Genomic DNA, 27,853 nt, shown 5'->3' with positions numbered 1-27,853 from the left:
CCCCCCCACCCCCCCTCCGCCGTGGCGAGCCCTCGCCTCGCGCTGCCGTGCACACGATGCTCCTCTAGCGAGAGGTGGAAGGTCCACTTGTTTTCTCTCTTCTTCCCCTCAGTGAGAGAGCTTTTCTTTCACCTTTTGAAAAGACACGTCCAAGGGTTGAAGATAGAATTGTGCTTTCATATTTCAACTGTCAGAAAATGATGCACGTCAAGAAACAGTTCGCTCGAAGGATTTGTGGACCCCTGTATATTTGTTGTTCAGCATTCTCCGATTGAGCTATTTGCTTACCTTTTTGGAAACCTGTTCCCCATTACAGTAATCCCCCCCGAATTGCGGCAGTTCCATTCCGGACAAAGTCTTTAATCACACGAATAATACCAACTTAAAAGCAATGGGGAACACAAAAATATTGGACACTACTGTGTAACAATGTAGCACTCTCTCTATGTTATCGGTAATGTAAACAACAGTTTGTCCAAACTAACACAGTTTACTTATCCTCTCACAACACACATCAATCATGCCCAAAAATGTGCACTATAAAGTGGATCTACTGCCATCGCTTTCTGTTTAAAAGCAGCTTTTCTCTTTTTCTATAAATGATAAAATGAGGTTGTGCGGACGACATCCAGGTCCTTGTGTCATTCATCTTCTTTTTCTTTCAAATTCGCACTGTCCCTGAGTTGTGTACCGTCATCTCGTGGTCAAGGATAAAATCACACCCAGAAGAGACCAGATTTAGAACAAAATAAGAGTTACTGAGGATACAATAAAAAAATCCTTGCTACAGTGATACGACAAACCGGCGATGGAGTATGATTTACTGTATGGGCAAAAAAAAAACCAAACGAACAAAAAAAAAAAATACAAAAAACATTTGCGGTTGACTGATTATCATGTCGGCCTCATAGTGCAGAGGGGCAGGGTTCGATTTCGGCACCAGCCTTTGTGTGTGAAGTTCGCATGTTTTCCCTGTGCCTGCGTGGGTTTTCACCCACATTCCAAAAACATGCGTAGCAGGTTGATGGAACACTCTAAATTGTCCCTATGCGTGAGTGTGAGTACGGATGGTTGTTCGTCTCTGTGAGCCCTGTGATTGGCTGGCAACCAATTCAGAATGTCCCCCACCTACTGCCCGGAGACAGCTGGGATAGGCTCCAGCACGGCACGCGACCCTTGTGAGAATAAGCGGATCAGAAAATGGATGGATGGATGTGTATTTGCCGTAATTTTCTCCTTCCCCTACATATTTGTGTTTTTGGTTTTTATCATAGATAACTTCCAAAACCAAACTAACTGGCCAATTTAAAAAAAAATTATAAAAATTATTTTAACTATTTTAATTGCAATGGTTTGCAAGTTTTGCCTAATATGCTGTGGTGCTTTTGCCAATGCTTTAATGATCACAACCTGATGCATTCACAAAACAAACAAACAAACTTAGAACCCATAACTATTTAACTGAATGAATAATCCGGGTTGTATCGTGCCTCTAGCCTGGAGTCCTCCAGGATTGGCCTCAGTTACCCAAGACCCCGATGAGGATAAGCACTCAACAAAACGGATAGATGTACAGGTGATGTTACGAAGTAATGAAGTTGTTAATTAAGTGTTTGGTGTTTGATGTGCAACAGTGGTTCTGTTTTGTTTTGTTTTTTTTACATGCTGCAGTCTAATTAGAATCTGAACCAGACTGGACTGCAATAACAATCCAAATAATGCCAGTGCTATAGATAAGGCTGAGTTTAAAGAGATGTGACAATATGAGAAATAGTTGGCGATAACACACTTGTTCACAAGCTTAATTATTGGGCCACCGCGTGTTTGGCATCCCTTATAATACAGGCCGTGAGGTTGAAGCACCAACTGACAATAGTTGGGATTTGATATACATAACAAGGTATGGCCAATTAATCATTCCACTGAGGATATTTTCTTTGTACTTAATTATAAAGATAATTATTTGCCAGCCAATTTGAATCACAATTTTAGCCATAGCGACATCCAAACAACGTCCATTTTTTTTAAATTTTTTTATCCTTGCTGAGAAGGGCCTGCAGCAAAGAAAATATTTAATTGCAGAACTTGTTAATTTAACATTGAATTGTTTGAATGAATCGTTCCAGAATTGATCTCAATGTAAATCAACGGTGGAATTGCAAATATTAATGTCGGCTGGTGGCCGGAGGAAAGAGAAATGTGTTCCGTCGCCAAGTGAATAATGAAAATGTGTCAGATTGGACGAGGAAGGCAGACACTCTTCAGAGAATTCCATTTTCTAATTCTCTGACAGACGCAGAGGGGGAGCAGAACACATGTACCTCTCCCTCATACGCACCAATTACCACAATGAGCAAATGAAAGGCTGTTTCCCATCAGGCTCCCGTAGGGGGTCGAGAGAGAGGAGAGTGTAGCCACACAAGAGGAGATCTGCATAATTGTCCTGCTCTTGACACGCACACACATACATTACCAACAATCAGTGTTTGCTGTCACCCTTTGTGATAGTCTCTGAGTTGTTGTTTCACTTTAGCGGATTGCCAGACAAGATATTGTGTGACCTAAAATGTCAACTTTCTCCCTTGAAGCTTCAGCACGCACCGCGTCATTTTATTTTGACAACAGTCATGCAAGTCAAGCTTCATTTCGCTTTGTGTGAAACAAAAACTTGGCGGATTTGCTATTTTTGTGTCATAGTGTTTAATGCAGAGTCACGAATTAACTACGGTAATGGAAAATGCGCGACTGCAATGCGCCAATTGCATTTTTGTTTCTTAGCATATGAAATGCACAAACTATTACTTTCCAATTTGCAAATGCTTGTCACTTGGGACTTTTTCTTCCATGAAAACAAATGTCATGTGGAGAAAATCAATGATGTCATCGCATCTTTTCGGATACATTGAAAACAAAAGCGGCGATGTCACAACAAAAGTGCACAAAGGAGATTTTGAGCCGAAAAAAAGATTGGCGGGAATACTGTTGTCGATTATGAGAATAGAAACGTATCGTCATAAGGACTACTTGGAATTCCGTTGACGTGAGTGTGGAAATTTACACACATCACACATTTGCCTGGTGTCTGGAGATGTGTTCAAATACGCTTTCAAAGATGCATTTACCAGAGTCAGAGACCTTCATTTCTTTCTATTGCATCTCCCCGTCTAAAGAGGATTTGACTACACACGAGGAACATGTAGCCGGTATTTTCCAGGGCTGTATGCTTTTAATGTAACTGTATATGTGAGAGGTGCAGAGCCCTTCTGACTTGATGTTCTCAGTGCAGCACAGCGTCTCTGCAGGCTAATTGAAGTCAACCACAGGGCGCTGCTAATGATCGGCCTACAGCGACCCTTCACGGTCTGTCATCTGTCTGTCGGCTGCGCGCCGTGGGATTTAGAGATCACCTGAATGTTCAGAGAACACGAGAGAGACAAAAAGGGATGTGTGGTGAGGAGAAAAGTGGGGGGTGGTGGAGGGAGAAAAGATGAGAAAGAGAATCGGGGAGAGCGGATGGAAGAAAGAATTCATGCAGGGCGATGATGTTACATTAATGGCCCGGGTAATGAAGTGACCGGCACGCTGTGCAGGAAGTTGTTTTGTTCAACTCTGCTCACTTCCGCTCAGTGGTCATTATCCCTCCCGCGTCTCCTAATTCACCACTGGAGAATGCACCGGAGCAGGACCGGAACCGTGGGTGAGGTGAGAGGTGCAAGAAGGGAGGGTGAGAGCATCTCGGGGGGAGAGCAGGGTGTGAAAATTGAAGGGGGCGGAGAGAAAAGTGAGAGAAAGGAGAGGAATACAAGAAGTAGTGAAAGGAAAAAAAGAGGATGCCGTGGAGAATAACGGGTTCACCTTTTTCATTGCCAACAATCGCAGGAGCAGAATTTCAAAGCCTGCAAAAAGAGATGAACAGTGTGGGACTTCGGATTTATCTGTCGAAACGACCAAGCAGGTTTCAGATAACATTTTCAGTCTGAGTGGTCACCTTACAATTTTATGTCCTATCAGCAGTAGAATTTGTGTTTTTTGTCGGCCTGCGCCGTTAATGCACATATCCTTCATTTATCAAGCGCTACCATTTTCAATGTGTCGACTCTCTAATGCTGTTACATTATAAAGCAGGGGTGTCAAACTCATTTTTGTCACGGGCCACTTTGGGGTTACGTCTTCCCTCAGAGGGCCGTTAAGACAGTGAAACCGAATAAATGTTTAATCATCACATCGCATTATTACTTGTAGAGAAAAAAATTATGACTCACTAGTTTTGAAGTCAGTCAAGTATTTGGTCAATTATTGCTCAAGTGTGTGTAAACAGGGTAACAGAATTATTGCAAAATGTCACCGTTAGTTATTACATATGACAATTTGAGATTTCAGCAAGAAATTACAGATTTAAGCAAGGATCATGGAAGTTGACACAGATGATTTGCTTTCACGGGCCACATAAAATGATGTGGTGGGCCGGATCTGGCCCCCGGGCCTTGACTTTGACACCTGTGATATAAAGCATCGAACAGCGAGAGTAAGGCTGGTTTGATCCATTTTCGCTTCTTTCGCTTCAGCCACACAAGAGTAAGGTGCTCCATCCTTTGTATTACAAGCTGCTTCTGCCGCTTCCGACCTGGCATTTTTGTTTACGAGTCCCGTAAGCTGGTGGTCCACATCGACCCCCAGTCACTTGATGTTCTCTTTGAATGCCAGAATCAATCTTGAACCCATAATAGGAAAACGGATTTGAGGGCTCAGCTTCCATGGTTTGTTTTTTTTATTAGGTTTAGTAAACCGACGTGAAGAGCTACATAAACTTCCCCCCCAAAAATGTAGTTTCATTAAAAGAGCTACACATTCCTATTTCCGAATTACAAGTTTTTTGTTTTCGCTTTAGTGAGCCATCTATGATTACTCCCACACAAAGGACAAGCTTTTAGATAAATAGGTAGGTAGTTAGGTAGGTGGCTGTTCCATGACTACTTTGACAACTCATTCCGAACGTCCCATCTTCCCTCTATAAGCTATTAGAATTCCTGATCATGCTCAAATAGCTAATGAGATGATTTGCATGACACATATCAGGAGAATGAGTCACAAAGGATAAGGTGGACCGTGATAAAGGAGCCCCCCAACCCCCACCCCCAACACCCCCAGTGCTCTCTGTATCAGAATTACATTTCAGTAACCAGCTAATTGACAAGCTAATTGAACATTAGTCTAATATGGAACATTACCAGAAGAGAAATGGAAGCCCCATGTCCTTGAACATTCTGTCAGCTTCATTGTGAATACTATCCTGCCTTCTCCCAGTTGTTTGGCTCTCGAAGCAAAAGGGCCTTCCTCAGAAAGTGAAGAGTATAATTTTGCCTGCTCTAATGACACACAACTATTCAGCAGGCAGCCAATAATTGTTCGACCCAGGCTGGAAAAATAATAGGCAGAAAGTCTCACCCTTCAAGCTTTTCTCCGTACTCATTTCAGAGTACACGCAGTGACCCAAGTCCTCCCTCGTGCACCAATAGTCAGTCAGTTACTTGAACCGTGCGGCGTTTTTTTTTTCTTCTTTTTTTTTTTAATGTGAAAATTAGAAGCACACTGGATGTGGAGCTCAATTTCAACGTGTCATTTCTTCTGAGCGTGTACATGGCTTTAAGCAGAAAGCGCGTTCAACCTGGAAGTCAGTGGCTCATAATCATGAATACTGAGAAGGGCACATCTCAGCGGGCAGAAGCAGAGAAGGAACAAGAGGAGAGATTAAGTAGCCAACACGGCGACAAGAAAAAAGAGAAAAGGAGTCGAGCATTGGTCTAATGAACTATGGCGAGCCGCGTGCTGTCACTCTCCTCCTCGGTGCCGCGGCGTGGACAATGCGAGCACATTGTCGGCCCGGCATTGTGCAAGCTAATTCAGGCAGCCGGCACCCCGCGGAGCCTCAATGGCTGCAGTAACTTAAACTTGGTGCCAGCACAAGCTGTCACTCCGAGTATTGTTGGCTCTGACAGCACCTCTGATGAGGGCATTGTACAGAGACAGACTCCGAACACGACGTGGCGCAATGCGTAGGCTGCTTGTGTTTACCACTGTGATAAAAATTGGGATGTAAAGCCGTGGGTGCCACAAGAATATTTTACACTTTCTGACTCCCAAAATGGCTGGTTGATATGCGGTCTGCTCGACTTTGATGAAACTGTCAGGATCATCTTTTCATTCACTTAGAATTCGACGGTACTTCCGATCATGTTTATTTAGCTTGTTGAATTTGTGTCAACAACATGACGTTTCACATTTCGACTGCTGGTTCTCTTGCTGTGATGTTAGTAACAATAACGAGAGCAGTCTTGTTTCTGTGCGCGCGCGCGCGCGCGTGTGTGTGTGTGTGTGTGTGTGTGTGTGTGTGTGTGTGTGTGTGTGTGTGTGTGTGTGTTTCAAAGGAAACTGAGGCCAGAGTGATTGAACGGGTGCAATTCCCAGGCCCTGTAAAATGTACAGCGTAATTCATGCAAAAACTATTTTTATATACATTAGAGCCAAAATTCGTTTTTTACTGTTCGGGGACAATATTTTTATGTATTGAAGTGCTTCCCACATGCACCATTCAGAACAAAGAGGTGATGTTGTGTTCACAAACCAGGGAAAATGAAAGCATTCTGATTTCAAATGTCACTCATCCTTCTCAGAGATATTAAAATTTCCGATGGCAGTAATGACATACCGTCTTTTCCACACTTAAAGGCACACTGGATTATGAGGCGCACCTTCAATCAATGGCCTATTTTGTAATTGTTTTCATATATTGGACGCACCGCATTATAAGATGCAATCTACAATGCATGCATTAGATGGAGCTACACTCAAGGAAATGCCAACAGAATGATCAGATGTCAGTAAAACTTATTAAATAAAGCAGCGACACAGTTCACTTAACCAACAGCAAGTTATAACATTGACTCGTTAACGGTGAACTCTCTTGCCGATGCTCTATTTCCATGTTCAACTGCGTAACCCGATCATCTTAAGTTTGAACTCTGCGTTGTAAGCATGTCTCTAGCAGGGAGCCTTTTTGGGATCGACATATTACCGTATTGACCATACACAAGGCGCATCGGATTTTAAGGCGCACTGTGAGCTTTAAGAAAATGGAAGGCTTTTAGGTGCGCCTTTTAGTGCGGAAAATACGGAAAGAATATATCTATTTTTTATGATATAAATACAACAGCACCAGAGCTCGGGGTCTAGCTTCATAAAGGGCTTTGCACAAGGCCGTTTTGTACCTCACCAATAACAATGTACAAGACACTGAAGAGCAGTGCAGCCCGGGAGCACGGATATGAATTGAAAGATATTGGAGCAGGCCTCCAAAAGAGCTACGTGCGCGTTTGAATGTGTGTTTGTGCGTGCGCGTGCATGTTTGTATATGTTCTTTTCAGGTCCTAAGAGCTCTTATCGCCGAGCAGTAAAACATGGAACACAGCACTCCAAGACCTTGACGGCCATTTCATCTACCTCCAAATATCACAATTTCATCGACCTCAACTGCAAACTGTGTGTGTGTGTGTGTGTGCGTGCGTGCGTGCGTGCGTGCGTGCGTGCGTGTGTGCGTGTATATAACGAAAGGAAGAGAGCGACACCAGGGAACATGAAAAAGTGACCAGAAAATCCTCAGATATGAAAGGTAATCATTTTCGGCATTGCTTCTCCCGGTTCAGTTCAGTTGTATTTACTTTGTGCTTTCTCAAGGCACTTGCCATACGGCGCAGGTCCGGTGCCGCACGAAAGCCAGCGAAAACCCCACGTGAGCAAGCACTTTGGCGACGGAGGCCAGGAAAACGAAACATTGAACAGAACATCAGCGTGGGGTGGCATGTCTCCGATTTACTCACTGCGTGAGGAGTGTCAAGCGGCAAACACTGGCTGTGACAAGAATGTAAACGAAGTCACACACATCAGACATTGCAAACATGATTTGAAAAGCCCACTGCTCCAATTCATTTGAGGGAAACAAGTGTTTTTATTTATTTTTTTCTCCGCTGTGAAAAGTAATAAGGTAGTTGGGCCAATGTGTTGTGCGAGGCCGTTTTGCCGCTATTAACGATGAATGGAAATAGAAAAGCAGCAGAGAGGTCAGCCAGCCAGGCAGAAGCTGGCGTTATTAACAGGAAATGGGAAGGAGCTGACATGTTCATCCATAACTAGCCATTACCATTCATTGACAGGAGATTTGGCATTCACAACACAGCCTCAACGGCAAAATTGTTTGTGAGGTTTGAATGGCAAACGACATGAAGGCAGTTTTCTCACTGCGGCGTTCCCATCATTTGCACTTTCTTTTTCGCTTTGACGTGCTTTTCCTCGATACTTCATATTGTTTTATTCATTCATTTGTTTCTATTTTGTGATGTATTCATTTGTTCATGTCCAGTTTTACTTCCAAGCCGCCCCCTGGAACTTCCATTCTTTTGCTTCCACTCTGCGACCAGCTTTTTTTTTTCTTTTTTCTTTTTGATTTGCTGATATTTTTTCTTTCGACTCCTGGCGGTCAATTTTTTATACATTTTTACCTGCCGCGTCCCTTCATTTCGCTCTCCACCACCCTGTTGTGTCCTTTCTATTCCTTCCTCTCCTTTATCTTCCTTATCCTGCAGAGATCCAGCTTTATTACGCGACCTTTAGATACCAATTCCTGAAGATTAAACTTGTGTGTTTTAGTCTTCTGTTATTAAAACAGATGCGCTTCCACAACCATGAGTTTGTGTGTACGGACCACTCTCCATGCTGTAGCTCATCTTGTAGGATTTGCATTCGATTGAAGGTAAGATCTCAGGTTTGTGCATGCAATATGTGTGCATGCATGGTCAGTGGATAAAAAGTCACACACCTGTACAAATACCAGGTTGGGGGTGGGGGTGCTTAGAAAAAAAATCAAACCGAGATAAATCACTTCAAAACATTTTCTGCCATTGATGTGACCTACAGTATAACCAGTACAACTCAAAGGAAAAGAAGTAGAAATGAACAATTGAGATGAGGTGGTTGCACAAATGTGCACATCCTCATACAACTCGGCGTGCAGTGAAAAAAATATTTAATTCCCACGTGTTGTTGCACATGATTAAAATGTGGGATACAAATGTAATTTCCCTGTGTTAAAAAAATAATAACAATAAACACATGATGTGTTAGTTTAATGGATTTTAATCTTGTGCAACCGAAAATCAAGTACTTTTTTTTTAACGTGTGTGCTGTGTTCAGGATTGATCAATTACATTCAAACTCTTGTTAAATTGAAGTCAGCGCACTCCTGACAGAATGTAAAATGCATCTGATTAACCCCAATTGAAGTTAAACTGTTCTGTCATTTTTTTTAACTTTTTTTTTTTTTTTGCCTTCTAGCAGACCAAGAAGGTTTTGTGTTAACACTGACTAATATTTGGTACTGTTCTTAGTTCCCTCCACCTTGACTATGGCCTTTGAGCTGAATGTTCCAGTTCCCTGCTTTCAGGATGATGTTATCTTATTTTTCGTCACCGGAGTTGGGCATCGTCAATGAGCTGCCGTCAGTATTTCAGGCCGTGCGATGCTTACGAAAAAAATAATTTGAAAATATAGCATTTAAAAAGTACACTTAAAGAGTACTGCCTCCAGTTTAGTATAAAAAAGTTGACTTATAGTATACGTACTTGAAGAAACTACTTTTTGGTAAAGGGAGATTTCAGAGGCAGCCAAACGACGTCCACTCAGACAATATTACGCCACACCCGTCACGTAGCCAAATACAGAATGAACAAAAAATAAATCAGTGTTGTAAACCTTTCAGGCCAACAGACCTTAGTGGCATGTGTCCCGTATTGTTTGTAATTTCACCAATCACCCCGCCGTGTGTCTGCATGTTTGTGTCTGTTGATTTTCTTTTTTTTTTGCTACTTGTGTCGTGCCTGTGTGTGACGTGGAAATTACATTCTCAACGCCGACGAGGGACGGACTGGGCTCATGTGGGTCGGCCTGAAGTACTGGCTGAAACAGTTATAGACGGGCGGACCTTCCGTCAGTTTGACCGAATGCCCACCGCCGGGTGTGACAACAGCCCTAATCCTGCAGGTGCTTCTATATTGTTATCGGCCTTATCGATTTTGTGCAAACAAATATATATAATTCATGAACAGGGAACTTTTTCTTGACTGTTCGATCAAATAATCGTATTTTCTTTCTCTGCATTTTTTTGTAGTTTTTTTTTTCAAATTTATCACAGGGATATTACATTGTGAACCGGAGATGAGCATGTCATGGTTGCCTCCGCTTGAGGAAAACATTGATCTCAAAGACTGACCACCGGTAATCAAATATGTGACCAAGTGTGCCACACTTTGGAAGACTAGTGATTTTGTTGTTGTTCATGTGCTTTCTTGACAACAAGTCACAGTCTACCTCAGTGAGCCTCATTCGTCCGTCGTTGAAATGCATAAACACATTAGTCACATTTCAATATTAATATAAGAATTGAAATAGATGATACTGTTTAGTGTCACTGATGGTGTAGTGCAGGGGTGTCAAACTCATTTCACATTGTGGGCCGCATACGGCCTCGGTAGATGTCAAGTGGGCCGGACCATTAAAATTATACCATACTCTGCTATAAATAACAAAAATATCATGTCTTTCCTTTGTTTTGGTATAGTGAAGCACAAGAACATGAGGAAAATGTTGAAATTTAATGAACATATCTTTTACCAAACATTTCATGAAACACCTTAGATTTTCTTCGACAAATGTGTAATTTACTTTCATCATTCACATATATGTATTGCAACTGATCCCACTGATTGTACAAAGGCACACAACTTTAACAAGTAATTGGTATTGAAAATATCGTCATGCATTTTAAGATTGAATGAGTTTTATAAAGAAAGGATTTTTTAAACCATTTACCCGTGTGCATGTAAAATCTAAATGTAATCCCTGCTTACACTTTACAAATGAAAGAGAAAACTGTGCCCCCTCTCGGATAGTCAATGAATTGCACATTATTAAAAATATTCATTCCGTGTCTTTTATGCATTTTTTTTTTATATTCCTGCGGGCCTGATCGAACCTCCTTGGAGGCCGGTTCCAGCCCGTGGGCCGTATGTTTGACACCCCTGATGTAGCGGTTTATTTGACATCCGTTCAAGCAGATTGGGATCAGTTCCCACTCAGTGACGATGTGACTCTGCACGGTTGTCTCTATTCTCGATATGTGCCCTGCAGTGCAACGCATTACAGCAATTTGTTTCGGTGTTGTTGAAATAATACAAGGAGTTATTCATTCCATTTTTGTAGTATAGTTACAGTTCTTGAACCTACGAACAATATTAAGGCTAGAAGAAAAAAATGTAGGTGATCCATTAAATGATTTACAATGAGGATTGTTTACTGAATGACAAGGTGAAATTCCTACTTATCAGAAGTCAGCAGACTTCACAGTTGATTGTATGTTCTTGGGAATTTTTATTCAAATACATAGCGTGCTTTGACATAATAGTCAGTGTATAGCGTGGCTGAGAAGTCCTTGTTTCTCAGACTATCCACAGTCATGGTTTCATGAGACAAAATGCAAAACACATTCAAAATACAAGCAAGAACAAACCTATAAGTAAAAAGCAGCCTTAAGAATTGTGAAGAATTAAGAGTCAATATGTTTTTTAGAAATTATTTGAATGAATGGGCCATCAAACCCAGTTATGCAAAATGCAGACTATTCATATTGACTGTGAGCTAGCAAATTCAATTCAGTCCGTTAATGGTCTTTTGCTGACCATTGATGTCACGCTACAGCAACTTCAGTCGGACAAACTACATTACACACCGTTAAATAAGAGTCTGATGTGCTTGTTTGTTATTTCCATTTGTTCATCCAATTCATCTCGAACCTTTGTCTCAATGTAGTAAAGAGAATTACAACTAAGTGAACTTGGAATTGTGTTTTGTAAAATGTTTTTTCATGAAAAACCTTCAAGATGTCCTCAGGTCTGATCTATGTATTTATCTATTGATCGATCGATCGACCGACCGACCGACCTACCTCCAAATAATTGTGCACTGTCCTTCCAAAGTCTTGAAATGACTTTATTTTAGGCCGAAAAGTTCTCGGGTTTAAAACCACAATAAAGGTAAGTGCTACCCAATGTTTGTTGTACCTCTAGCTGAACACAATGATGTTAATTTGTGCAAGGGGGAATAAAACACTCCTGTATTGTGTTGTTGAGTTTTCATGTGTATTCATTCTCGACTGCGCTTGAAATAAAGTGACACGCGGCAGTCCGTTGGTGGGAGCTGATTAATGTTCAAACATATCAGCCAATCGTACGTTGTACAGACTCCAACTGCGACAATCAATTCAATCAGCAGCGCTTACGAGCCCATTACAATCTAGCTGAGAGCAGGCGGGGGCCGCATCCCTCAACTGGCCTCACAGTAATTATTATTCAGCCAGGCTAAAAGAAGCAAGCATAGCTGCCTGGCTGGATGGAGGGAAGGGTGACTGAAGTCAAAAAACATGTCCCTAATGAATTGCATGTGACTATGAACATGCATCCAAGTGATTGGGCAATACGAAAAGTGGGCGTTGTGTATTTTACAACCCCTTCCCTCCTCCCGTGAGAACGAGGTGGCTTGTTGTCATGGTGATTTCTGTGTCCCATAGCAACCCAGCTAAATGTTCATCCCAATTCTGAAGGCCGGAGGTCTCTCGGTGCTCTGAGGATGTCGACAGCCCTTAAAGGGTATAATACACGCTGGAAAGTCAGAAGAAGCCCGCTGCGCTCGCCTTCAGAATAATTACAGGCTCGGCACAAGAAAAGAAGTTCAACAACACTCAAAGTGAAATTTCAAGCCCGGATCTGAGCCACTAACCTTTGGCCAGCCAGTAGAGATTTCGGAGAGACTTGAATAGAATTGAACCACTGTTGTGTGTGGGAGTGAAACAGCACACTGTCCTCAGGCCTGATGATGCATTTATTTAGAAATTGTGTGGTTTTGTTAGCCTTGTGCTTTGGATTTATGAGCTATGCCATTTCGGTCAGACAGCAGGTCAAGCTTTCAAAGACTCTTAATATATCACGCCAGAGGCATGATGTTTAGGGTTGCACCATTTCATGAAATTCATCTTACAAATGTAACGACCGTGAGTCTGTGGATTTTTCAGTGGCTCACTGCACCTGAGCAAAACATACGATATGCAGTCACGAACCGTGCAAAAAGAACTCATACAAAAGAGCCTTATCCAAGATGATGATTAGAAAGATAGCTAGCCACAGCATACAGTTCGATACTTTATTCAACCTCTTGGAGACATTACACAATCATGGTGAATTTGTCGCATGTTTCTGATTTGGGTTATTTCGCTACATGGCTGTATATAATGTGGCTAATGAGTGTACATGCACAAAGGCACACGCTATTGACGCTGTTTGACACTGGTACCTTTTCCTCTGTAACAAGACCATCATGCAACAGTTGACATTCCATTTTTCCCACTGGCTTTTCATACTTTACTCAGGGCAGAAAGGTTAAGTCAATCAACGTTATCGGAAACGCAGACAGCAGACACTTCATTAGGTATACCCACAGACAGGATGGGGGAACATGAGCCGCAGCAAGGATTTGCAAAAGAAAGGATCAAATGGAAATGTAGCGTGAAGGCCGTATGTGCCGTGAAGGCGGCACGAAGAGGATGGGTAGGTACACACGCTTAAAAAATAGATATCAATGCTCTTTTCATTGATATTGTCAGAAGCATTGGATCAAAGGTCCCATCGCATCAAAATAAGCCTGTGACGTGGTTTTTGGTTGACATCTGTGTGGTTTATGATTTGCATGAAATAGCCTTTGAAAGGCGAAAGACTTGTAAAGCGAGCTGAATATGGCGTTGTTGAGCCATATTTGACGTTTTTTCAAGTACTTGCCCACTTTAAGGTTGCTACATTATAATCATCTTTGATTTTTATTTATTTATTTATTTTTATGTAGTTAGTTTTTATTTCCATTTGACTTTTGTTTTTCTTTCACCCTTTCATGCACCCTGCAACCTGATAACATGATAAACTGTCCACTGTAGTAACCGCTGTTCCTGAAAGGGTGAAACGGAATTAGTTTTCAGAGCAGATGTGTTAGCCTTTATTAGTTTTAATTTTGAGAAAAAAAAAGCTGAGTTTTCATTAGTTTTAGTGCTAGTTTTAATTTGTTACTTCTTTTAACATATAGATTATATGTCCAGTCGAAGATTTAAAAAAAAAAAAAAGTACTAACTATTGTGTAATAAAGTACTGTACACTACAATTCTCAAACGACTGTTGAACCTTGCTTCTTCTGTACAGATGTGCAGTCATACCAAAATAAATAAATACATCTAAAATGAACCCTAAAAGCTTATGTATAATATTCATAGACAAACACAAAAACAAAGGACATTTTCACTAGAAATATAGTTTATTTAGTTTTATAACCGCATGATGTAGTTTCAGTTAGGTTTTTTTGTTTTTTTAGAATCCTTTTATTTTATTTAATGGATTTTTTAAAAAAATTTTATTTTAGTTTTAGTCATTTCATTTGTTTCCGTGAACAATAATAACCTTGTACACGCCCACTCAGCTCAGGAAAAATGGCTGATGGCAACAACACGCCTGCTACAACCAGTAGCTACTTCAAGTGACTCATGCCAAGAAAATTAGACAGTAAAAATATTTATTACCAGATCCAATTCCAATGAAATTGGGACATTGTGTTAAACATAAAGAACAACAGAATACAACGATATGCAAATCACATTCAACCTAGTTTTATTGAATAGACTGCAAGGAAAAGATATTGAGCGTTCAAAGTGATTCATTCACTTAATTGTTTTTAGCAATAATCATTGACCTTAAAATTTTACGCCAATCGCAGGGCACACACAGAGAAACAAGCATTTGCGCTGATGGTCACACCTGGGGACAATTTAGAGTGTTCTATTAACCTGCCATGCATATTTTTGGAACGTGGGAGAAAACCAGAGTACCCAGAGAAAACCCATGCAGGCACGGGGAGAACATGCAAACTCCACACAGGAAGGCAGGAGCCGGAATTGAACCCTGCACCTCTGCACTGTGAGACCGACACGCTAACCAGTCGACCACCATGCTGCCCCCTTGACATCATGTTTCTTGCAGATTGTCTTCAATTCACAACATTGACAGGACGAGATTTTTTTGTTCCCAAATCCCCCCCTTGAAAAACATAATTTAGAAACATAGGTGAACAAACAATTTACTGGCTTCTGATTCAAAAGTCGTTATTCATCAATCTGTTGTGTAAGAATGATAACGTCAGCCGATCATACATTTATATGGGTTCACAGTCATCACAGCCCTCTGAGGGAAATCATAGCTAGAGTGTGGCCTGCGACAAAATGAGTGTGACACCCCTGATGTACAGCTTCAGCTATTCAACAATCCGGGTTCTCTGTGGTTGTATTTTATGCTTCATAATGCGGCACACATAATCAATGGGAGATGGGTCTGGACGACAGACCAGGCCAGTCTTTTACCGTATTGGCCCGAATATAAGACAGCCCTGATTATAAGACGACCCCCTCTTTTTCAAGACTCAAGTTTGAAAAAAGACTTTTTGAACAGAAAATAATTACACTACATCTGAAAAAATGGATTCTGACAAGATATTTGAGAGAAAAAGCATGTTATTTTGCCTCATTCAAATCTTAATATCTGAACATTTAAATATGTAAACGAAAGTGCAATCACATTCGTAAATGAATGGCTTCTGGTTTTTGAAATGTAAATTACATCATAACTTCTCCTCAGCTGCCGGTTAACCTGGCCGATCTTCGACCCACTTTTCTTCAGATTGTCGCTACATTTCTCCATTTTCTGTTACCTCTTCCCTTATTTTCTTCTCTTTTCTTTCTTACCGCTATTTCTTATTTTTCTTCTTCGTGCTATCGCTATTTTTATTTTTATTCTTCGTGACAGGGGTTCACTTTGGCCTGTGGAGTCAAGTTCAGCATTCGCTTCAATGATATGGCGCCATCTAGCGTCGTGAATGGGTATAATGTCTAGACCGCGAATATAAGACGACCCCCACTTTTCTTATTTCCATGCAAAAAACACCGTCTTGTATTTGGGCCAATACGGTACTATGAGGCCACACTGTTGTAGTGTGCAGAATGTGGTTTGGCATTATCTTGCTGAAATAAGAAGCGGGGTCCATGAAAAAGATGTTGCCTGGGTGACTGCATACGTTTCTCCAAAACTGTATGTACCTTTCAGCATTAAAGGTGCTTTCACAGATGTGTAAGTTACCCATGCCATTGGCCCAAACGCAGCCCCAAAGCATAACCGATGCTGGCTTTTGAACTTTACATCCATGACAGTCCGGATGGTTCATTTCCTCTTTGGCCCAGAGGACACGACGTCCACAATTTCCAAAAACAATTTGAAATGAAGACCTCAGAACATTTTTTCACTTTGCATCAGTCTGTCTTAAATGAGCTCAGGCCCAGAGCTGGCAACATTCCTGGTTGTTGTTCATGAATGGCTTTTACTTTGCACAGTAGAGTTTTAAGTAACACTTAAGGATGTAGCGCCGAACCGAATTTACTGACATTGGTTTTGAGCCCATATGGTGATATCCTTGAAACATTGATGTCGAGTTTTGATGCAAGCCTGAGGGATCGAAAGTCATGAGCATTCAATGTTGTTTTTCGGCCTTGCCGCTGACATGTCGTGGTTTCTCCAGATTCTGTGAACCTTTTGATGAGATTGTAGATAATAGATGACAAAATCCCTACAGTGCTTGCAATTGGACGTTGACGAACACAGTTTGTAAACTGACTATTTTCGCACGCAGTTGTTGACAAAGCGGTGAATCTTGCCTCACCTTTGCTTGTGAATGACTTTTTGAACATAATCATGGCACCCACCTGTTCCCGGTTAGCCTCTTCACTCGCGGGACTTGTTCATGGCCAGGTCTTTTGTGTGCCTGAGGAGTTCATCCTGCATGCCCTGATGCCCTGATCTCTGGCCAGGTCACAGTACTCTCTGCTGGAGACCTTTGGTATTTTCTCTCCGGTAACTACTTCAGAGCCCGCCGCACGTTTTCTGGCTCCACCCCAACCTGTGCACTCTGGCTTTCGGTTTAGTCCGCCAAGGCGCACGTTGCGGCCCGCTGAGCCCCCTCTATGATGGACCATTCAGAGTCCTGCAACATGAGGGTTTCTTCATTGACTTTGATGGTAAGCCTGAGACGTCTGAATAGACAAGAGTTAAGGTGGCCCGTGTGGATGTTTCCAGGGGTTGGCTCGAGCACCACGCCGGGGTCAGACTCCCAACCTTGCTGCGCCGGCTTCTGCCAGGGTGTCCTTTGACTCCATCGACACCCTCCTTGGCAGGTGGACAACGGGCCTGTGTGCCCCTCGTACTCCCTGACTCCTTTGTTGTGCACCCGCCGTGGCCAGGTTGTCGTTTTGCATAGGCGTGAGGATTTTCACTATGGATGACTTCTGGGGGCACCTGTTGACATAAATCCCCAACGGAGCGAATTGTTCAGAGGTGTGTTCAGCAAACGGTGTTGTTTTTGTTTTTTGTATGCCGGGTTTAATTCCTGTATTTGCGAAGTGATGCTGTATTTGCGACACACCTCCTGTGTATCGTTTTCTTTGGCACCATAGTGCCATCATTTTTCTGGCCTGTTTCATTCTTTTCTTTTTTTTTTATTTTTTTTAACGATTCTGTTGAACCACAATTGAAAAGCAATGTTCATTGGTTAATTTTCATTGCTTTTAATTTCTTTTGTCAGATTATTTCTGTGACCACTTTTGGTTTTTCTTTCATTAACATTTAACATCGGGATACCAACAATTTAGTCTACGTTTTTGTGTATATCATCGTCTCTTTTGCTGTCAGACGCAACCACACAAACGAAGGCCGTGGCAATGACCACCCTGGGAAACCGTGACTGGACCTGACGATTACCGATTTGTCTAACTTAATTCTCATTTTATGCATATCTCACGCAAACGCCAAAAAACAGAGAAAAACAGCGGGGACTCAGCACTCGGCTCCTTTCGGCGGAACTTGTCTCCCCACCGGCCCTGCCCTCTTACATTTCACAAATTGATTCTTTACTCAGGCCTTGAATAGTTGTATCGCAATTTTTCAGCCAATTTTTCACACACAAAAAGAAAACATTGACAAAATCTCTTAAGTTAATGCTGTGTTTTTGACGTGTGACTGATGTTTTGCCAATGGGCTCCATCTTGTGGCCTGAGTTATGTCACCAACTTGCAACTGGATGGACGCAGCCTGGCGTCATCTAATTTGTGAAATGTTTCGGCTGACATGACATTACAATCAGCTCCAGTATGAATTCGAAACGTGACCTTTTTCTTGTTTATTTATAGCCCTGCAGACCATCTGTCTTGGTCACTTTTAGCATTTTCAACTGCTTTAATGCTTCTCATTTCTATAGTTTCAATGTACATCTCGTCATCAGTTATCACCGTCCTACTTCTGTTCCTCAACGTACATTTTCTTATTTTTGTGTTGCCTATTTTCTTGCAAAATGATTCCTTTTATCACATTTCCTGCACGCCTGGCCATAGGCTGGACACTTTCCTTGTTCATGTTTGTAGGCACATCGGTCACAGTCAATTTTGTTTTCTCTGGTCATTGGCTTTTCTCTTGTGAAGCTGCTTTTTTTTTTTTTTGCTAGCCTTTGCAGTGAATGTTTTGTGCACTCCACTTCATCATGCAAAGCTTTCGTCTGGGTGAACGTTATTTCACTGGCACGGCACATATCCAGTGCCTCATTTAATGTGAGATCAGCCTTTCTGAGCAGCCTAGCTTTCATTTGATCATCGCGTATACCACCGACAAATCTGTCACGTACCAGTGAGTCATTTAATTTCAAGAAAAAAATAAAGAACAATATTTAAATCTGATCGTTCATAAAATATTCCTATTTTTATATGACCGTTCAAATTCTCGTTCGGATTACACGGCAGAGTCCTCCATTAACGTTTTAAGAACAGCTTCAAACAAAAATAAAACACACAAGATCAGTCTTATGCTCATGGATGTATTTTAATAAAAATAATTCTGTTCAAACAGAATACAATATTTCTTTAACACATTTCCAGTACATATTTTTTCCAATTATACTTTTTACTTTTTTAATAGATTTTCAAAGTCATGCTAAGTAGACAGTAATTCTTTAAACTAAAATACAAAAAAAAAAAAAAGAAATAAAAGGAAATTCTTTATTACTGCTGTGCTAAAACATAAAAGAAATTAAAATCACAATAGGAGTCAGTTGTGCACTGCTTTTTTTGCAGAGGCTCAAGTCATTCTCGTTCGGATTACACGGCAGAGTCCTCCATTAACGTTTTAAGAACAGCTTCAAACAAAAATAAAACACACAAGATCAGTCTTATGCTCATGGATGTATTTTAATAAAAATAATTCTGTTCAAACAGAATACAATATTTCTTTAACACATTTCCAGTACATATTTTTTCCAATTATACTTTTTACTTTTTTAATAGATTTTCAAAGTCATGCTAAGTAGACAGTAATTCTTTAAACTAAAATACAAAAAAAAAAAAAGAAATAAAAGGAAATTCTTTATTACTGCTGTGCTAAAACATAAAAGAAATTAAAATCACAATAGGAGTCAGTTGTGCACTGCTTTTTTTGCAGAGGCTCAAGTCATTCTCTGTCAGGTCTTGGACCTTTCCAACAAATTTCTTGCGTCCTATGCATCATTAATCAGACCAGTGGTCATGTCTATGCAGGGATAAAGGGAGCTCTGGGTTCAAACATTAGCAATAGCTCAGTGTGCTCCCTACAGGGCTGAAGCAGGAGGTTTTGTTTGTGTAACAGGTGTCCTTTAACGCTGGAAATCAGATGCAGTTGTGGTTATTATCTTAGTTTCCTTTTATACTAGTTGGTCAAGAACATATTTAATCTTAAAAAAGTTTGATCAAATACTCAAATTGTATTTTGGGGGTCCACATTACGAAATAACTCCTGCAAATTCAGTATTTTCATTTGGAACTATGTTCTTTGTGGAGTGAATCCATATCCCATGTAAAAATGTCATGCTTGAATACAATGACCCAGTAAGATTTTTTTTCTTGCTGTTTGCCAGTTCCTGACAAGCATAAAGTTGAAATCCACTTTTATTTTGAAAGAACCGAAATATCCACCACTGTTGGAAAAACACCTCAAAAATTATTTTTAATTTGTAAACAACAACCTTGTTGTATTGCACTTGTGAGATTAGAAGTAATGTTTTCACGTTTTGTTTTTCAGGAGAGATGTTTATTTGATTCTGCATGTTTAATTGGAAGACAAGGGGAAACTAAAATTGCGCGCAGGGTGCAAGGGAATGCAGATTCTATATTTATGCCACAGTAAATATAGACTCTAATTATTTCAACCGCATCGCCCACTCAATTTGTTTTGTCAAGTGTGACTAAATGTGTGAAAATGACGCTGAAGCAGCAACACCTAAGTCAGGTTCCAGTTGAATGCAATATACGCACCCATGCCTGAAAAATATTGAATCACTTCTTAGTTACAACACTTTTTATTTCTTTATTATTTGGTGTGGATTCCATCAATTTGACAACATAAATTGATGCAAATATTTTCTCCTTGTCTTTTTTTTTTTTTTGCCTAAGGATGGTGATGATTAACACAATGGCCTCGGTAGTGTCAGCGACAATGTGACATTAAATCAATTTCTGCTCATGCTTTTGTTTTTTTTTCATTGAGGCATGTGATTAGTTTGGATGGAAGAGAGGGGAAAGAAAACAGAGCATAAATGTAAATGTTTCCAAACACACGGGTCCTTAGAAAACTTGCTAAGAAATAGAGACTGCTTAGATATACATTTAAACTTGGGTCAGAGGTGATTGCCTACTTATTTGCCCCATCCAGAAATAATGTCCCTCAGCTGGGTCTTTTCTACGTCAAACACACTGGGTGAGCGAACAACGTCAAAATGCTTTTGTTTTGCACTCCTGGCAAAGTAACAAGCGTTCTGCTTTGCATTGCATCGGTAAAAGGATATTTGTCCGAGTATATATTTCACGGCGACTTGTATTTTATTCAGTATGATGTAATAATGACCACCTATTGTCAGTGTCACCGCGGTGAGCAGTTGGACAGTGTGGCACAAGATATGGTGAAGTTCAAAATTGAAATCTGTAGAAAACCTATTGTTGGGGGTCAAAATCCACCAATGAAAAGCAAAAGAGAATGACTGTTTGTCGATGATCAGCACTACAATCTGACAAAAAAAAGAATAGATAAACAGAAATATAATTAATTCATATTTAAATAGTGTCACACGTTTTTTTTTTTTTTGGATAATACTAAATTAAAAAGTAAGCTTTCTTTTTGACTCTTCTCTCTGCTTTTTCTGTCACGGCCGCTGGCTCTGCCGCTGATAGTCAGCCAAACACACCAATCACACGCATGCTTTCTTCTCTGTAGCCATGACAACCCCCTGCTGGACATGCCCGCTCTCTCAGTGCAACTTAACATAAACCTGGAGAGAGACATACAGTATTTTATGTACAACAAATTACAATTATATATACGATCTGTATTTCTCAAACAATGCTCTCTCAGCATGGCAACAATCATATTCAGTACTTATACAATTATTGTATTGGACATACGGACATTATGTCTGTCCACAAAAACTGTTTTTTCAATACATGTACAAACTTAATTCCCATGAAGTCGGGATGTTGTGTTAAACAAATAAAAACAGAATACAATGATTTTCCTACAACATATTCAACATATATCTAATGGAATACAGAAAAAGACAAGATATATAACGGTCAAAATTTTGAGCAAATAATCATAAATACTGATCATTTGGGCTGGGAAATTATGTAAAAATGATACCAGAATGACTTGAGCTACATCATAGAATCTACATGTAACAACCACATTTTAAGATAATTTAATCGCAGAGTTTCTGAGAAGGACCATGATTCACCTGCATCGGAATTTAAGGACAGTACAGCAAAACAGGAAAAGAGAAATATTGCAGAATACTATTACAATAATTGCAAAACAATTCACTTAGGCTTGTGAATCTTTGACCACTGTTATGGAATTGGTGGAAGGAAATTGAGAGCTTGGGAAGGACGTTGAGAAGGACTAAAAAAGGACAAGCCTTGACGGTGTATAACAAGATGACAATTTTATTTTGTGATCACATCTTTTTTATTTTTATTTGTTTTGTTGTTATCAATTTGTATTTAATTTAAACTTTGTTTAGTCAGTGAAGAAAATCATGTTCTTGTTCTACACTACACAATTCTATTAAAGGTGAATGTGTGCTCAGTTTCAACATTAAGTGCTGTTTTTGATTAAGGAACGTATGTGTTGGGGCGGGGCCGCAGTAATTAAACTGCTATTATCTCAAATGCATCTGGTGCCCTTATAGGCAAATTGATAAACTGGAGACGATTAGCGATCAATTTTGAAGTCCCGTGTCGAATTAAAAGACGGGATGAGCCGTACTGGCTATCGTTACATGCTGTGCGCTGTTTCTACCGCTAGGTGTCAGTAATGCCTTGGGTATGGAGTTTCATGCAGCCATTGCAATTTGGTTTGGGGAAAAAAAACCCCAACAACCTGAAAATCGAGACGTACTGACTCGGGGGCTTCGTTTTGACACCTTGCTAAATTTAAGCATCCCTCCCTGACACGATGCCGTGTACCACAAAGGTTAAATAAAGGTTTTAGAGGGGTTAAGAGCCACTGAGGCGATAACATTTTTTTTTCCGAAGAGCTCGTGTAATGTGCTCAAAATTAAGATGCTGATTGGACAAAGAGGAGACTTGAGTTCCGCAATCATTGCTCATCCTAAATTCCCGGACGTTGGCCAAACGTATTTGCACATTGAAAATCTGAATTGTTCCTTGTAAAGCTGACTGTGAAAAGTCAAGCGAACTCGATCTGTGCTGAAAACGATTCAAATTTTTATTTGTAAAACTGAATGTGACAATATATTCAGAATTGAATTTCTAGTGAGGAATCCAAATTCAAATGACACAATTGTGTTTTTGAAAGTAAAAATTCCAATTTAAGCATTGCAAATTCAATTTAAGTAATTCTGATTTAGTTTTCATTGCACTTATTCAAGTTTAATGATTCAAATCCAAACATTGCCCTTCAACTGTTTTTGACTATTTTCTCACGCAGTGGTTCACAAAGAAGTGACCCTCACTCCTTTTTGCTTGTGAATGATTGAGCGATTCAGGGAAGCTCCTTTTATACCCGACCATGGCACCCATCTGTTCCCACTTAACGTGTTCACCAGGTATTTGAGCATTCCTCAACTTTCTCAGTCTTTTTTGCCACCTGTGTCAGCTTTTTTGGAACATGTTGCAGCCATAAAATTCTAACTTAATGCTCATTTGCTAAAAACAATACACTATCAGTTTGAATATTAAATATATTGTCTTTGTAATGTATTCAATTAAATATGGGTGAATATTATTTGCTAATATTTTATTGTTTTTATTTATGCTTAAGACAACATCCCAACTTCATTGGAATTGGGCTTCGTACTTGCAAGCAGAATAACCGCATTCACTTATATGTTCTCTGTCTACTCTTGTACATACTCACCCACACAAGGGCTAGAGCAAAAAGTTGTCTACTCTGGCGAAAGAACAGGAACCAGACCTGACTCGGGCCATAAGCTGTACACATTCTGTGGCCTGGCCCAGCGCTAACACCAAAGGAGGCTGTTTTGGCAGATTTTGGGACTCTAAGACGTGAGACACAAATCAGAATGAATATCATTCAAAATGCATCACTAATGAGTGTACAGTATGTGCATATCATCTAAAATGTTACTTTACGACATTTTTCATTGATGAACATGCTGGGCTCAACACTGATATACCGTGTAATGATAATACATCTAAGTGTGTGCTTTCTTTTCTACCCAGTATGGCGCTGTTGAGTGCGGAACAGAGCGACTCTCTCTGAGTGGGGTCTAACTGCTGGCCCACGGGGCAGTTCCACGGATCCGAGTACGCTAACAGGCTGAACGCATCCTGCACACACAGAGAAGCATCCTCAACAACCTTGGAAATGGCACACATTTCATCTTGCCACATGTAAAACACTGACAGCCTGAATCAGTCATAGAGGGGGTGAAAAAAAAAGGCTTACATAATTTCTCTGCATCGATCTTTTGGACACTTGGGGGCAGCAAACAAAAATGTGAACATTGCAAAGTAATCACTACAGTATATTATTTCCGAAATCCAAGTAACTGTACGATAATGACATTTTATTTACATTACTCATTTATTATAAGATAAGATAACCTTTATTTGTCCCACACTGGGGAAATATGTAACATAAAATTTCAGTAATTGCCTTTGTGAACAAATCACTCAAAAATATTGTGTAGGGTGCTACAAAGACAGATATGGTTCACAACTAATGGATTATGATTAGGGCACCATTTAAAAATGGAGTTCACCACTTTATGGTTTCTACAGCAAAATAATCAGTTTAAAATTTAAATTGATCATGGGAAATAATGTCTTATCCCCTCCCAAAAACAACGATGTGTTGAGAGTGAAAAACTGCAACAAACGCATCCTTCCAGGTAACACACTACAATGGTGCCTTGACTTGCGAGTGTGCCCAGCTCACAAGTTCTTTGAGTTATGAGTCCTCGCTTGGTTGATTTGTTTTGGGGGTTTTTTTGCTTCATATATTGGGAGTCAAAATTCGAGGTCCGAGCAAGGTTCAGATGAATCACTGCTCAAGTGAAGTGAAGAGATGAACGGAATTTCAAACAACTCATTTGCTGCCCAAATCATTTTAAGTGGGCTGGTAGTGAATTGATCGATTTGATGGTCAAGTAAACCGAGTTATTAGCTTTGTCATGCAACAAATTAAATTCTTAACTCAAGGTATGAGTGTAATCTACATCCTGTTGAGCAATTTGCATAATATAAAGTAAGAATAATGGGTTGTCTTGTCTTCACAGTTCCAAGAAGAGGTATACCTGTAACATCTTCTTGTGTGTTGTGTTCTTGCCGTACTCGCGGCACAGCTTTTCATTCAGTGCCTGAAGTTCACGTCCGAACTGTATCATCCTCTCCGTGGCTGCCTGGTTGCCTCCACACAGCTGTCTGCCATTCCGATAGCCCTCCTCTCCTGGCAACAGACACATATTGACTATTTAACATGTAAACCAAAAGGTAAGCAAGTTGCAATGAGCGCACAAAGTTGAATCATAAGAACAAAGAAAAAAATAAAGAAACAGAAGGAGAGTAGCTTGGCAATACTGTATTTCATTGCGCTCAATATCTGTGTCTGCGTACCTGTTACACCATTACCAATGCTGTTGTCATCTGGCTGAAGTATCTCTTCGTGTTTATATGTGCCATTCATGATACGAGTGGACGAGCCCTCGACAACCCCATTTGTGTAGTGTTCCGCTTCAATCTCCATCTCGCTATCACTATACACACATAAACAAAGACACGAGATTTTCACTTTACACAGAAAAGCTTCAAGGAAGGTAACCTTTAACATTGAATTAAGACATAGCTATTCATTATGACCAAAGACACAAATATCACACTAGATAGACTAATGCAGTGTTTTTCAAACCCTGTGCCACGGCACACCAGTGTGCGAGATATTGTCAGGTGTGCCGTGGGAAATGGTCGATCGCCTGGAAGAGTAATAATGTAGTACTCTTCCATCTGTGCTGTATGTTACACATACATGCAGCTCATTTGACAATAAAGTTGTATTCAATTCAATTCAATTCATACCGGTAGGGAGCAGCAGCAGCAGCTAGGAAACTGCCTTATGCTTCGAGACAAGCGAAGTTTCTGACTCGAGGCAATACAATGAAAGATATCTTTCATTTTGATTTACGTTTACTGGAGATGCAATGGCACCAATGTTCCCTCTAAGTTGCGCAACTGCGCACTAGTCGCACACTCTCAGCGCACAAGAAAACCTATCCAGCGCAGTGAAACGCATTGCAAATTAATTAGATATACAACTTTTTTTCAATTTGCCGGGTAATTCAGTGAGTGACAGGTGTCCAGCCAATCCCACGATACGATGCAATGACGCTATGCAGCCAATCATGACATTGACAGTACTTGCACATGTTCTCTGCTCCATAACAATAACAGTGCGGCGGAGATAAGTGACGCTAATGCTAATCCTTTATCATAGCGAAAGGACCGGGAAGTGAACGTGATACGTCGACTCCCCAAACCAAAATAAGAATGAACTGCGGTTCTTTTAAGTTGGAATGGCTGTCGTAGTATGTGCAAATAGAAGAACAAGCAGTCAAAGTGGGTGAGATATTTTCTGCTCTGCAAAACATGCAGCAAAGCTTAAGCTGGAAGCAGATTTTCCGATGGAAAAATACAGACTAAATGGAAGCTGGACTACCTCAAGCGACACATTCAGCAGAAAAGTTATTTGAATGATGTTGGAATTATACAAAGACTCAAGATGGGAAATGGGATTGGTACAATATTGCGGGAGAGCGCAAAAGACCGGGAGAAAAAGAACCGGCTGTCACAGAAAAAAATCTGACCCTGAGCAAGTTAAAGTTCCAATTGACTATATTTTACTTGCCATTAAAACGAATGCACCAAATATTGGATTGATGTTGATTTTATTCCTATTCAATGTGTTATAATATTGCGTTAATTGTCAATGTTAAAAAAAACGCTTAGAGTAACAAAACACTTAATTGTTAAAATAAGCCTTTTTTCACATTTTCAGAAAGTGGTGTGCCGGGGATTTTTTCAGTGAAAGAAATGTGCCTTGGCTCGAAAAAGATTGAAAAACACTGGACTAATGAACTGGAACACATGGATGGCAAAAGCCTGGCGTGGATTTCAGGTTGCTGCGATTGTAGCCAAGACTTCTTTTTGTGTTACTGTAAGTGTTGGGGTATTCAGAACTTTCAGTCTGTTTGGACACAACGTCACTAGCTTGCTTGCTACTAACTTGGTTACTCTTCTGTTGATTGCTTTGAGCTCTTCCGTAGCCCACATACATGTATGGTGGGAGATTGTAGAGGGGGGATGTCTATCCATCCATCCATCCCTCCATCCATTTTCCGATCCGCTTATCCTCACAAGGGTTGCGGGGGGCGCTGGAGCCTATCCCAGCTGCCTTTGGGCAGTAGGCTGGGGACACCCTGAACCGGTTGCCAGCCAATCGCAGGGCACGCAGAGACGAACAACCATCCACGCTCACACTCACACCTAGGGACAATTTAGAGTGTTCAATCAGCCTGCCATGCATGTCTTTGGAATGTGCGAGGAAACAGGAGTACCCGGAGAAAACCCACGCAGGCCCGGGGAGAACATGCAAACGCCACACAGGGAGGCCGTATCTGGAATTGAACCTGGTACCTACACTAGGAAAAAAATCCTTTGAATGTACTTAATTTGAACAGGGACATCACTTGCACAAGATTAAAACGCATTAAAATACCATATGTTAAGCTATTAACATTATAATATACATACATGGCAATGGCGAGTGATGAAAAAAGCGGAAGGGGCGTGGCCTGGACGGGGGCGTGGCCTGGACGGGGGCGTGGTTACTTACAAAAGTGGCACGAAACATGCTGAAGATGAAGTGGATTAAATTTACACAGTTTGAAAATTGAACAGAAAAAAATCCCAAGATCGCCACTATTCTTTCAAGTGAAAATTTGTGCAATTTTGCCTATGCATTCCTGGTGAGCACCAATATGTAACTCCAAATTTGCTGCTCAAAATCAAAAC

The 27,853-nt window shown here is 40.6% G+C and overlaps 1 protein-coding gene across 1 annotated transcript in view; it reads right to left on the bottom strand.

Moving 5' to 3' along the window:
• Positions 1-19,699: 19,699 nt before the first annotated feature.
• Positions 19,700-27,853, bottom strand: part of ranbp10 (RAN binding protein 10) — a 32,759-nt gene continuing 24,605 nt past the window's right edge. Inside the window, exons 11-15 of the mRNA XM_019894106.1 lie at positions 25,403-25,542; positions 25,084-25,235; positions 24,004-24,115; positions 23,682-23,823; positions 19,700-21,576 (exon numbers count right to left, since the gene is read on the bottom strand). Of these exons, the coding sequence (XP_019749665.1) occupies positions 23,693-23,823; positions 24,004-24,115; positions 25,084-25,235; positions 25,403-25,542 (535 nt within the window). The 3' untranslated portion in view covers positions 19,700-21,576; positions 23,682-23,692. The remainder of the gene's footprint in view (positions 21,577-23,681; positions 23,824-24,003; positions 24,116-25,083; positions 25,236-25,402; positions 25,543-27,853) is intronic.

This window comes from Hippocampus comes, unplaced genomic scaffold (genome assembly GCF_001891065.2).
Source record: "Hippocampus comes isolate QL1 unplaced genomic scaffold, H_comes_QL1_v1.1 scaffold104, whole genome shotgun sequence".
Lineage (NCBI taxonomy): Eukaryota > Metazoa > Chordata > Actinopteri > Syngnathiformes > Syngnathidae > Hippocampus > Hippocampus comes.
The sequence above is the reverse complement of the archived record's forward strand: the minus strand, read 5'-3'. Positions and strand labels throughout refer to the sequence as shown.